This window comes from Cyprinus carpio, chromosome B24 (genome assembly GCF_018340385.1).
Source record: "Cyprinus carpio isolate SPL01 chromosome B24, ASM1834038v1, whole genome shotgun sequence".
In the NCBI taxonomy this organism is placed as follows: Eukaryota; Metazoa; Chordata; class Actinopteri; order Cypriniformes; family Cyprinidae; genus Cyprinus; species Cyprinus carpio.
In genome coordinates, this window is record NC_056620.1 from 23,899,153 (window position 1) to 23,911,466 (window position 12,314).

General features: G+C 32.7%; 1 protein-coding gene across 1 annotated transcript in view; it reads right to left on the minus strand.

The window, feature by feature from the left end:
* Window positions 1-12,314, minus strand: part of LOC109047815 (receptor-type tyrosine-protein phosphatase mu-like) — a 230,700-nt gene that overhangs the window by 145,376 nt on the left and 73,010 nt on the right. Inside the window, exons 3-4 of the mRNA XM_042752238.1 lie at window positions 7,273-7,547; window positions 1-36 (exon numbers count right to left, since the gene is read on the minus strand). The exon at window positions 1-36 is cut by the window's left edge and continues 43 nt beyond it. Of these exons, the coding sequence (XP_042608172.1) occupies window positions 1-36; window positions 7,273-7,547 (311 nt within the window). The remainder of the gene's footprint in view (window positions 37-7,272; window positions 7,548-12,314) is intronic.

Genomic DNA, 12,314 nt, shown 5'->3' on the forward strand with positions numbered 1-12,314 from the left:
ACCCCGTTCACCGGAAGCCACCACCTCAAACACCAGCTGAAACCAGAGACACAGAGACAGAGAGTCAGTCTGAGAGAAACCATCAAACACAGCACTTCATTAGCATTATCAGAGATTCACAACAGCATTTAAGATGAGACGCTACAGGCAAAATCTGTTTGTTTTCATGCTCTGGTCAGTTTTGAGGTCTGTTTTGCTTCCATATCATGTCTTCTGTCAGACTAGTAGGGAAAAAAACACATATTTAAGTGTTTATATTATTGCACTTTATCTTTTTGCACGTGTAAATTTCAATTCCAATAAAATCTTTAAAGAGTTTTTTCTCCACTTCAGCAGCACTTACATACACCAAACTTTACAGTTTTATTCCTCTCTATACTATGATGGTTTTTACTGTGGGGTTTGTTCATATATCGTTCACACTGATTTACACAACATTCTACCCCTAAAAAGACGGTGAAAATGCATATGTTTAAAGGCTGAGAGTTTTTATCTTAACTTCAGCAGCACTTACAAACACCAAACTTTACAGTTTTATTCTTATCTATATTCTAAAGGTTTTTACTGAGGGGTTTGTTAATATATCATTTACACCGATTTATACATTTATACATACATTTACTCCTACAAACATGACAAAAATGCCTTTTAAAGACTGAGTTTTATTACCACTTCAGTAACACTAACATTCACCAAAACTTACAGTTTTATTCCTATGTATATTCTGAAGATTTTTACTGAGGGGTTTGTTTATATATCATTCACACTAATTTATACAACATTTTACTCCTACAAACATGCCGACAATGCATACATTTAAAGTCTTTGAGTTTTTTCTCCACTTATACATTTATACATTTGGCAGACGCTTTTATCCAAAGCCACTTACATAAACCAAAACTTAGAATTTAATTACTCTCTATATTCTGAATGTTTTTAATGAGGGGTTCATTCAACTGATTTTATACAACAGTTTATTCCCAAAATCATAGCGATTTTTTTGTCAGTTGAAAGTATTTTCTGATTTATGGAGTGATAAAAAACACGAGAAATTCAAAATCTCCCCTGAAAAAAAAAGAACTTTAACTCTAATATGACATACGTTTGAACCTAGTTTTATCCAATTAAAAGATTAATTAAAAGGGAAAACAAGTTTTTTTTTCTTCATTTAAGAATTACCTCTCTTAAGGCAAAACACTATAAAAGCAAAAAGTTTATTTCATGCACAGGTCAATTTTGAGATTTTGGACAATTTGACTTTTCATAATTAAATGTTTCAGATTAATGGAAATTAAATGCATTAAAACAAGCATTTAAGAGTGTATTTTGAATGCTTTATCTATTTACGCCTTTAGATTTCAGTTCAAATCTTTAAATCTTTAAAGAGATTTTTTTCTCCACTTCAGCAGCACTTACATACACCAAACTTTACAGTTTTATTCCTCTCTATATTCTGAAGACTTTTTCTGAGGGGTTTGTTCATATATCATTCACACTGATTTATATAACACTTTATTCCTGAAAACATGTAGTATTCACCTGTAGTGTCTCCAAATATACGCAACATATTCAAAAAGTTGTGACTTTTATATATTAAAAAGCCAACAGACTTTAGTTTATATCACAGCTTTTTGGACAGAAGCATCTGATTGGACAGAAATCTGTGTAGTGCAACTTGAGTCATTAATATGTCGGAGACTAAATCTTTTATGTGCTAAAAATGTATTTTGTCATGAGATGTCACAAACACAAACTAAAAGACACAAAACAAGATTCAGACATAAGTTACTCAAAGTTTATATTTAATGTCAAAAGAATAATCAGGATATTTTTTGTACAGACCTACTCAAAACACCCTTACCACAAAAAAACCTGAATATACAGAGGTCATTTCATGTTTTGTCATTATTGTTCATTGAAGATCTGGATCACACAGGAAACAGCAGGTTAAAGCCAATTGCTCAGATTACATGAACGCTGACATCAGGCAGCCCTGTGGCACTGCGCTGCTCCTCTCATGTTCTCCTCCTCCTCATATTGTGCATGGAAGATCTTGTGTCTGTGCCAGAGTTGAAGACACAGCAGAAGTTCCAGAAACGCTCCAGTGCTTAACAGGGCCAAAAGCCCTGATGTCATCACGGTCCGGTCACAAAAATACAACACTATGTGCATTTATTGAATGCAAAACACATGAGGGTGTGCAGATCTGTTTATGATTCTGATGAAAAACACAGCATATCTATAGAAAAAAAACAATAATTCTGCTGTATCATCATTGACGCCCGCATGTGATATAATATGAATTTTGTCCACTGGATCAGATGATAATACCACGGTACTTTGCTGACACTGAAAAATATATATTACCATTTTAATGTACCATGATGTTTGTGTATAACCGTGGTAAATCTTAAAACAACAATACGATGTCATATGACTTCATATCTGTCATGAGCAACAATTAAATAAATAAAAAAAACAGTGAATCTATGGAGTGACGTTATTTCAGTGTTTTTTGTTTACTAAAACCAATAAATATTGTGCATTGAAATAAAGCTGAAATAAAATTATTTATATGAGATGAAAAACTTAAACAAAAATGAGAAGTTGAATTAAAATAAGTACGTAAATTATTACAACTAAAACTGAAATAAAAATAAATTAAAGCCAAAAATAAATATAAAAAAGAATAAAAATTACAAACTCACAATGAAATTCTTAAAACTTTTCTACTCAAACTGTTCTACTCAAACCATTTTCCTAATTAAAAGTAAAATGAAAATGGTGATGACATGAAAAAACACCAGATGAAAATATCAAGGTGCTTTTATTATGTGTGCATAAATTTACATTATATTTGCAAAATACTTCTAGGTAAGAGTCTAAGAGTATAATATTAAAATACAACATTACCATGTTATGATCTCAAAATCACAGCAATACTGTGGTATTTTCATATACCAAGGCACTCATTACCACGTTCATATAATATTCACGTTACTTCAAAGAATTACCAAGGTAGTATGTCCAAAATAATAATGTTGTGGTATTTTCTGGTACGTTTTGAGTCCATATCGCTCTCAGAGATCAGATCTTTAATATCATTCAGCAGTAAACGTTTCTCAGGAGAACCTGAATGAGACACTGTCAATGCAGCCTGAACAAAAGAGCAAATGAAGTGAATCATTAGTGGCACACGGATTACTTTATTAGGCAAATCAAACTGATTTTCATTCTGCTGTCATTTAGCAGACGCTCGCCAGCATCAAGGCCTCTAATTATGGTTTTATGATGAACTCGTGCAAGAGCGAGATGTGAGATTCTAACATGTTACTGTGAGCAGGACATCAAGTCAGTCCCACCATCAATTCACCATTGGTTTTTTGTGATGTGGCATATGTTTTTTTCCTTACATAATTATGTATCTTATAATTAGGATACCATATTTACCATATTTTACTACAGTATGTCAGATGTACAATATTCATACATTACAGAACAAATATATATATATATATATATATATATATACACACACACACACAATATATATATATACATATAAATATACACACACATAATATATATATATTACAAATATAATAATACATAATATATATATACAAAGAGTGCTTTAAGTTTTCAGGTAGGTTCAGGTAAAAATAGAAATTTAATAAAGTAAAATAAGTAAAATAAAACACTGAATTAAACATACAGTGATCTTTTTTAAAGCTACTAAGTTTTTTTTCCTTTATGCAGGTTTATTAGGTTGCTGTCACTTTAAGACCAAATGCTCTGTTTGTTTTTTAAGTTGGAGTTTGTTTTTACTGGATCAGTTTTTAATCTCATGAATAAAATGAATTATTAAGTAAAGAAATGCAACAATAGTTTCAGTCTGAACATGAATATCTGTAATTTAAGATACTATATTTTAAATATTCTTCTCATTTATTTTGATCAGTTCAATACTGTAGCTGAAAAGAAAACTTTCTGCCAACTTTCTGAATAAAACAAACAAGAATAATCTGATCTCAGTTCTTCTCTAATTACATAATCTCATGTAAAAGTTAAAATTTTATCATTTTTAATTGTAAACACAACACACATTACATCTCATAAAACAACAAACGACATAAAAAATTAAAAATCAAAACCCAAATCACAAAATAGAAAATGATTAGCGTTTATCTTCAGCGTTTGAGTCTGATCTCTTTTGTTCTGGTGTTTATTTTCAAAAGACTCGAGCCGCTTCTGTTTGTCAATCAGCATTAAGTGCACATCTCACCTCCGCAGGAACGAAGCAGAGTGAAATGTCCCGGCATTACGGATCTCACCTGTGCATTAAAAATATCCAGCGTGAAATGTCCCGGCATTACGGGACTAACACAATTCGCATACTCAAACCATACTGTCAATTAAAACAAAAGCGAGCGCCACGCAATTAGTCATTGTGCACTAGAAGAAAAGCGCAACAGGAGATAAAAACACAAACCCAGTAATTACAAAATAAGAGAACAGAGTATTTTCCGTGTAGCAGGTGGTTTCATCTTGACAAACTCTTAAGATACAGTGCAATTACACAAACCTGCAATTAGCCTAGCATCACTAATTAGCCACAGCACTGAAGAATTGGAGATTGCATTGTTAATCTCTGCTTGTATTAAAAAGTCACAATCGCATTTCTCAGCAATTACGTGCGCGCCGCGGCAGGATGGAGACGCGATTCGTGTCTCTCAGCAGATGCTGCTTATTTCTCTGAGGATTTCTGGATGCTTTTGTTGTCGGTCGTCCAGCAGTCTCTCGCGGGAGAGCCGCGCGTTTGACGAGCGTGTCTGAGCATCGGGGTTATTTGTTAGCGTGAGGACGCTGATGATCATGATAAAATACTAACTCAAGATGAAGTGTGCTCCCAAAGGAGGAGAAATCACACATCACACACGGCACTGAGAGTCTCTACTGCTTCTCAGCTGTTTCTCCTGAGAAAAAGACCTCAGGAGTCTCACATGAGTCTGCTCTTGAGTTTCAGAAGAGATCTCAATGATGCTGTGCTGGGATTTGACAAGAGAGTGAAGTGTGCTATCAGAAATCTCACGAGTATTGAAGCAGCACAGACCAGAATAAGTGTTTGGGAAACCGGTTTGGAAAATAATTGCTATTTGCTTTGAATTAAACAGTGATTCAGAAACTACATACATACATACACACCTACATACATAAATAAATAGAAAAATTAACCAGTAGGTGGCGATGAGTGACTGTCTTTATGAATGAGTAATTGAATCATTTAATGAACTGATTCATTCAAAAGCATCAATTCATTCATGAACAAAACAATTGGCTGTCTTTATAATTGAGTCACTGAATCATTCACTGAACCGATTAGAACAAAACAGTGATTCATTAAGGAAAAAACTAATTACTGTCAATAAATGAGTCACTGAATCATTCACTGAACAGATTATAACAAAACATTGATTCATTTAGGAACGAAGTTACTGTCTATGAATGACCTTGTTTGGTTGTAAAGTTAAGGCAATAAAAAAAGGTTAACATCTATGAACGAGTCATTGAATCATTCACTGACCTGATTAGAACAAAACAGTGATTCATTCAGGAGCAAACCAAGTTATTGTCTATATGTGTGAGTCATTGAATCATTCATGAAGTGTGTAGTTTTAAAGAACAAAGAACTATTATTTCCCAAACACTCCTACTGACCCGTCTATCCCAAATATTCATGTGAAATAAGTGAGTTTATATTAAAATTGCTATTTCTGATTGCATACTTCACTGATCCAATGAAATAAAAATATATAAATTAGCTCGTCACCTCGATGACCATCAGCACAAGACCACAGGAACCAGACGAGTCCTCTGCACAATCTGACCTGTGCTGCAGCCTGGAATTAAACCACACCATGCTGGTTTGGTCTGGCCAGACTGACTGACTGAGCCTGGTTTCTCCCAAGGTTTTTTCTCCATTTCTGTCACCGATGGAGTTTTGGTTTCTTGCCACTGTCACCTTTGCTTTTTTAGTTGGGGACGCCTGACTGATAGCACAGACACTTTTGGAAGAGAGCTGAACCGGATCACTGAATCATCAGTGAACTGACTTCAGCTAGAAAATTAATCTTTGTTATTGTCCTCTTGCATTATTGACAAACTATTTTCCTGTAAAGCTGCTTTTTACACATTCAGTATTGTATAAAGCACTATATAAATAAATGTGACTTGACTTGATTAATTAAATTATATAAACATAAATTATATGTTTTTATACATTTTATATAAATTAACTAATAAATTAACAAAAATATCACTCTATTATTATTACTATTAATATATATGAATTTTTATCTTTATTGATTTATTCATTTAAATTTATTAATTATTTTAAATGTAATTTTCTATATATTTTAAGGTCCAATAATGTCAGTCTGAGTGTGAAACCCAGCATGTGCTGCTCTGTGGCGGTGTTTCACTCATTCAGACTGTCTGTTCTGCCCAGTTCATTTCCTAACATGACTCTTTTTGTGTCCATGTGTTCATCCCTGATGGTGTCCATAAAAGAGCTTTTATCCAGAAACGCCTCTCATCATGACACACCGAATAAATCAGCTGCTGAACGTCGTACGCAGAGGGTTCGAGGAACTTCCTGCAGGTCGGTACAAACCAAACTCATTTGTGAGGCTGATGGGGGACCGTTTCATCGAAAAATAATTGAACTTCCTCTTTTAATTAAGGCAGCGGCGGCGTGTGGACCAGCGGGAAGCTGCTGCAGTCTGGCAGGTGTCGAGTCGTCTAACACGAGCCGATTTGTAGGTTTGTGTCAAGAGCAACAGGAAACATAATGAATTAATGAGACGCACTGCAGCGCTGGATGACAGAAGAAACGGGAGGATAGGAACAAAGTTTAATTCTCTATTCTTTTGACTTGTTTTATCGCTCCCTATTTTTTTTCTATCCTATCTACTTGTTTACTTTTTATTTATTATATGTGACACTGGACCTCAAAACCAGTCGGGTCATCAGTTTACATTTCCAAACATTCATTTGGCCATTCATCGTAATAATGCAGTGAGGTGTTTGTGCTGCACACAGAGATGTGATCTGATCATCATCAGTGTGTCTGGAGTCACATGAAGAAACAGAACAAACTGAGACAGACTCAATCCAGAAGAACTGTGTCTCCGAGACGCTTCAAGAAACCTTCCCGGTTTTGTGGTCCAGGGTCACACAGGTAAATGTCTAAATGAATGAAGACGTTCTCACCTGGTAGAAATTGGGCCAGAAGGTGCTGATGGCCAGCTCCACCTGCTGCCATCTCTTCAGAGCCGTTCCGGACGAGTTCCACACAGCGATGCCCAGAGGATAACTGTTCTCCTTCACGTAGATGAGGAGCTGGCCAGGGCTCGAACCCTCTCGACCGGCGCTGTAATACTCGAATATGACGCAGTGGGTGTCATTCTCTTTGAACTGTGGCATGTAGAGATGCGCTCGCTGACCAGAGACCCGACTTGATGTGTTCACCATCATGAACGCTGAATCTGAGGACGGGAAATATCAAAGGTTAGGTTACAAGCTGAAGATACAGCACAACAACAGTGCAAACTAATGTAATCAATCCCGTCCATTTACACCTGTGTGAATCTACCGCAGGATAAACACTGACACTGATCAGCAAATAACAACAGAGCATCCTGAAAACTTAAAAAAAGGTAATGTGCTCAAGTGTACAGTGGTCACATTTAATAGTCTTTCAATTTAAAACCTTTCAGTTAACTTAAACTCAACCATAATTTATTTTAGTATCATTAATATAATACTATAGTTTATTTTTATATTTTCTGTGTTAATTTTAGTTAAAAATTGAGTAATTTTGTTTTGTGTTTCTGTCATCTATAATTTTTTAATAGGTCTATATTGTTTTTTTTGTTTTATGATAATTTTTTTTCAGTTTTAGGTTTTGATTTAAACTAAATTAAACTAAAAAAACCTTAAAAATTCATCAAAATAAAAAAAAATAAAAAAACATTAAATAAACATAAATATATATAAATAAATTTATATATTTATTTATTTATTTATTTTTTATTTATTTTTTCAGTTAGTTGCCAAGGTAGCATTTCTAAAAAAAAAAAATTTCATTTAAGTTGAAGTCCTAACAAAACTAAAGCTAAAAACAAACATTTATGTTACTTGTTACTTGAATAGACTTGAATAAAATAAAATATAAAAAAGTGCCAAAGCAATATTTCTCATTTTCGTTTAAATTTAAATGAAGTACTAAAAAAAACTAAAACTAAAAACACAAAAACATTTGTTACTTGACATGAAATAAACATTAATTTCAATTAAAGTTAACTTTTTTTTTATTAAAATTGAACTTATTTAATAAATATATAAAGTATAAAGTATAAAAAAAAAGTAAAAACATAAGAAAACTGTTACTTGACAAAACGTTTTGGTTAACATTTATTTTATGTCAAGTAACAAAAATGTATTTATGGTTCTAGTTTTAGTTTAATGGCTGAAAAGAAAGTTCTCATGAAAAATAAAATACAGAATATAAATCCCGCAGCATTATTTAACATAACCATTAATGCACAAATTAGATGTGTTACATAAATGCCTGATATGTAGTTTATGCTCTCCGTGAGCGATAGCAGTTTTATTTCTGTGTAAATCCATAGATAAACCACGCTTTCAGCAGGCATTTCATAATCTAGAACGACAAAAACATAATAATTCTGATATAACATAGCAGTTGAGAAATGCAATAAAATACGATGTTTTGTTTGTTATATTCCAATATTCCAGAGAATATTATCCAGTGAATTATTCTTCACTCTTTCGTCTTTTAAACAGCTTATAAACCTACTAAAATTGTAGTTTAAAATGAAGTTCACATGACTCCTGTGCTTTATTTATTTTCTCTATTTGAAAACTCTACATTTATTTTGTTTATTGTTAATATAAGTGTTGCCGCTGATGCTTTTTTTCATAAATAAAATGTTTTTATTGTAATATGGAGATTAAATTTACCATGAAAGACTGCTAATTTTCAACACTTTTTTAAAAAAAATGATTGAAAAGAGGAAAAACCAAATTGAAAAAAGGAAAAACCAAATTCACCAAGTGAATTAAGACTGTTAACAGTAAATAAATATCGGTTCTACATACCGGTTATCGGGAACATAAACATGCAAATAATTGGTATCGGTTATAAAATAATCAATATCGGTCGATCACTACTGGCGACCCAAGTGCAGACAGACTGTGGTCTCTAACAAACGCATCACTTCCTCTGAGAGAACAACCGTGTGTGTGTGTGTGTGTGTGTGTGTGTGTGTGTGTGTGTGTGTGTAACTAGCTCAGGTGTGTGAAGTGTTTGCTGGACTAACAGCGCAGTGGAAAAACAGCTAAAGACGGGAAGTGTGTTTCTAAAACGGTTAATGAGTAGCTTCTGTCACATCAGAGCGGCTCTCGACGGAAAGCAGATGTTGACTTTAGAGCCGTGTGTTTGTTTGTCCAGAGCGACTGAAGCTCATTTAACCCTCATTTCTACTGCATGAAAACAAGAAGCTCTTCAGCATTTAACTCTAGAAAGCTGCTGTATCATATCAGATACATGAATGTCTCTAAAACTGAAAGAGAAAATTTAATTTCTCTTTTCTTTCCTTTATAAATGATTAAAATGTACTTGTAATTGTACAAGCGTCCAGCTTCAGCTGCTGCTTCTGGTGTCAGATCTTGAGTGATTTTGATCAAGTAAAGGTCAGAATAACTGCAGTAATATCTCCAGATGAACTCTTACTGGACTGAAGCAGCTCAGCTTTACTTGATTCTCCATCAATCATGTTTTAGAGTCTCAAATCTGATCATCAGGATCTTTTGAGGAGCGTTTGTTTCCAGGAAGCTTTACTTTCACTGTTCCTCAGCGGAGGAATGATCTTCACAAGCCTCCAGAACATCTCACATCTTCTGAGGAGCCTTTATTTCTTCATCTCTCAATCACTGCATTATATGTTTGGATCATTTACATCTCATCTTACTGAGACACATTACTGGAGATATAGAGCATAGAAATATCAGCATCTGCAGCAAATTGTACAGTTTTTCCCTCCATATTCTCACTATACCAAACTATATGAGCCATAAAAGCCTGATGCATCAAATATCAGAAGCTTTTATTTTTGTCTAAAGGTTCAACAAACTGTTCCATTTCCAAAAACAGATTTTCCAGGGTTAAAAAAGATCTGGATCAGACGTGATGTTTTTCATGAATGCAGCAGGTCTGAACTCTCTGGACTGAAATCATCTGAACAGACGACAGACGCAGATGCAGACGTGAGCATATGTTAAACCCACTGTCACCATGAGCTCATTACTGAATCTGCTGACACACACAGCACTGTATGCGTCGCCTCTCCATAACCTCACATCTGTCAGTAAATACTGCGCTTTATACTGTATGCATTACTCTACAATCAGAGTCTCATTCCATACACACTAACATGCTGCAGAAACCAACATATGTTAGTAATGTAAAGGAGATACAGAAGACACAGAACGATTTTCCTCAGTGTTATTTTAGATTCTTTGAGATACTATTATGGTTACATTAATATTTTGAGTTAGTTTTTTTTTTTTTTATTATTATTGTTTTCAGTTGTCTTTTTTCAGTTAAACTACACTGTAATCATGAAATTATTTATTTTTTTATAATATTATTTATTTTTATTTCGATATCAATTATTTGTTGCCAGTGCGAACCACAGAAAAAATAAAAATTAATTAATATTTATTTATTTTATTTTATTTCAAAGTTAAACTAAATGAAAAGGAGAAATCTAGTGAAAAATATATTAAAATTTATTTATTATTTATTTATTTTATTTTATTTCAGTTTAAATATTTTTAAATATTATATATTAAATTATAAATAATATTTTAAGAAAAAATAAATTAAATTACAATAATGTAATTTATTGTAATTTGTTATTTATTTTATGAATTACAAAATGATATTTTGTTAATATTATTTATCAATGTTTAATTTTATTTAATTTGTTATTTATTTTATGAAAGTTTAATTTAATGTTTAATTTTATTTCAGTTAAAGTTTATTTATGATTGTTTTTGTAATATTTATTTTAATTTTAATATAAATTATCTGTAATTTATTTATAGTTATAAAGGTTTACTTTATGGTCTTAGTTCTTGTTTAAATCCTTGTTGCCGTGCTGAGATGAAGCGTGCAGTAAAGCGCAGGGAACAGAGGCTGTTAGTGATCAGAAGTGGAAACGGATCAATCACTTCGTCTCACCTTAGAAACCTGTGAGAGACAAATCAAAGATGAGACACTGAATGGGTTCTTGACTCGGTCCGGCTGTGTGTTCTGGGTTAAAAGCCATTAAAACACACTTCTGACGGTCTGTTTCAGCCTGAGAAACTCTTATCAGCACATTAGAAATACAGTCTATAATCAGATTTATGAGCTGAGCATCAGCCGGATCATCCAGGATTTTCTTGTTGGAAGCATGTCGATTAAAAATATCATGGTGGAACTAATTAGTGTTGATCAAAATAAGTTGTTGAACTTCTTTAGGGTGGAGCTCCAGCTACAGAACCTCATTCTGTGCAAAAGATTTTATATATTTAATTAAATATTTAATTTATTTAAAATTATATATTTATTCTAAAATTATATATTTATTCATATTATATTTATATATATTATTTTTAAATATTTAAAATTATAATATTTAAATATAGCATATATATATATTTATATATAATATATATATATATATATATATATATATATATATATATATATATATAGATAATGTAAATAGAAAACCAGTATAAAAATATCAAATGAATTTACATTATATTACATCATATTACAGTGCCACTATTGAGCCTTCAGCTCCCTGTTGCTTGTGCACCTTTTCACACACAATTTCTTTCTTCCAGTCAACATTGCATTTAATATGCTTTGATACAGCACTCTGTGAACAGCCAGCCCTTTCACTAATGACCTTCTGTGACTTACGCTCTTTGTGGAGGGTGTCAATGATTGTCTTCTGGACCACTGCCAAGTCAGCAGTCTTCCCCATTATTGTGGTTTCAAAGAACAAGAGATACCCGGAATTTATTCTGTGGAGATGATCATTTAATGAAACTCAAAAGTAAATATTCGAATATTTTGAGATACTGTATTTTTGACTTTCATGAGATGTAAGCTCTAATCATCAAAATTAAAACAAAAACTTTTGAAATGTTTTACTTTATATGTAATGAATCTA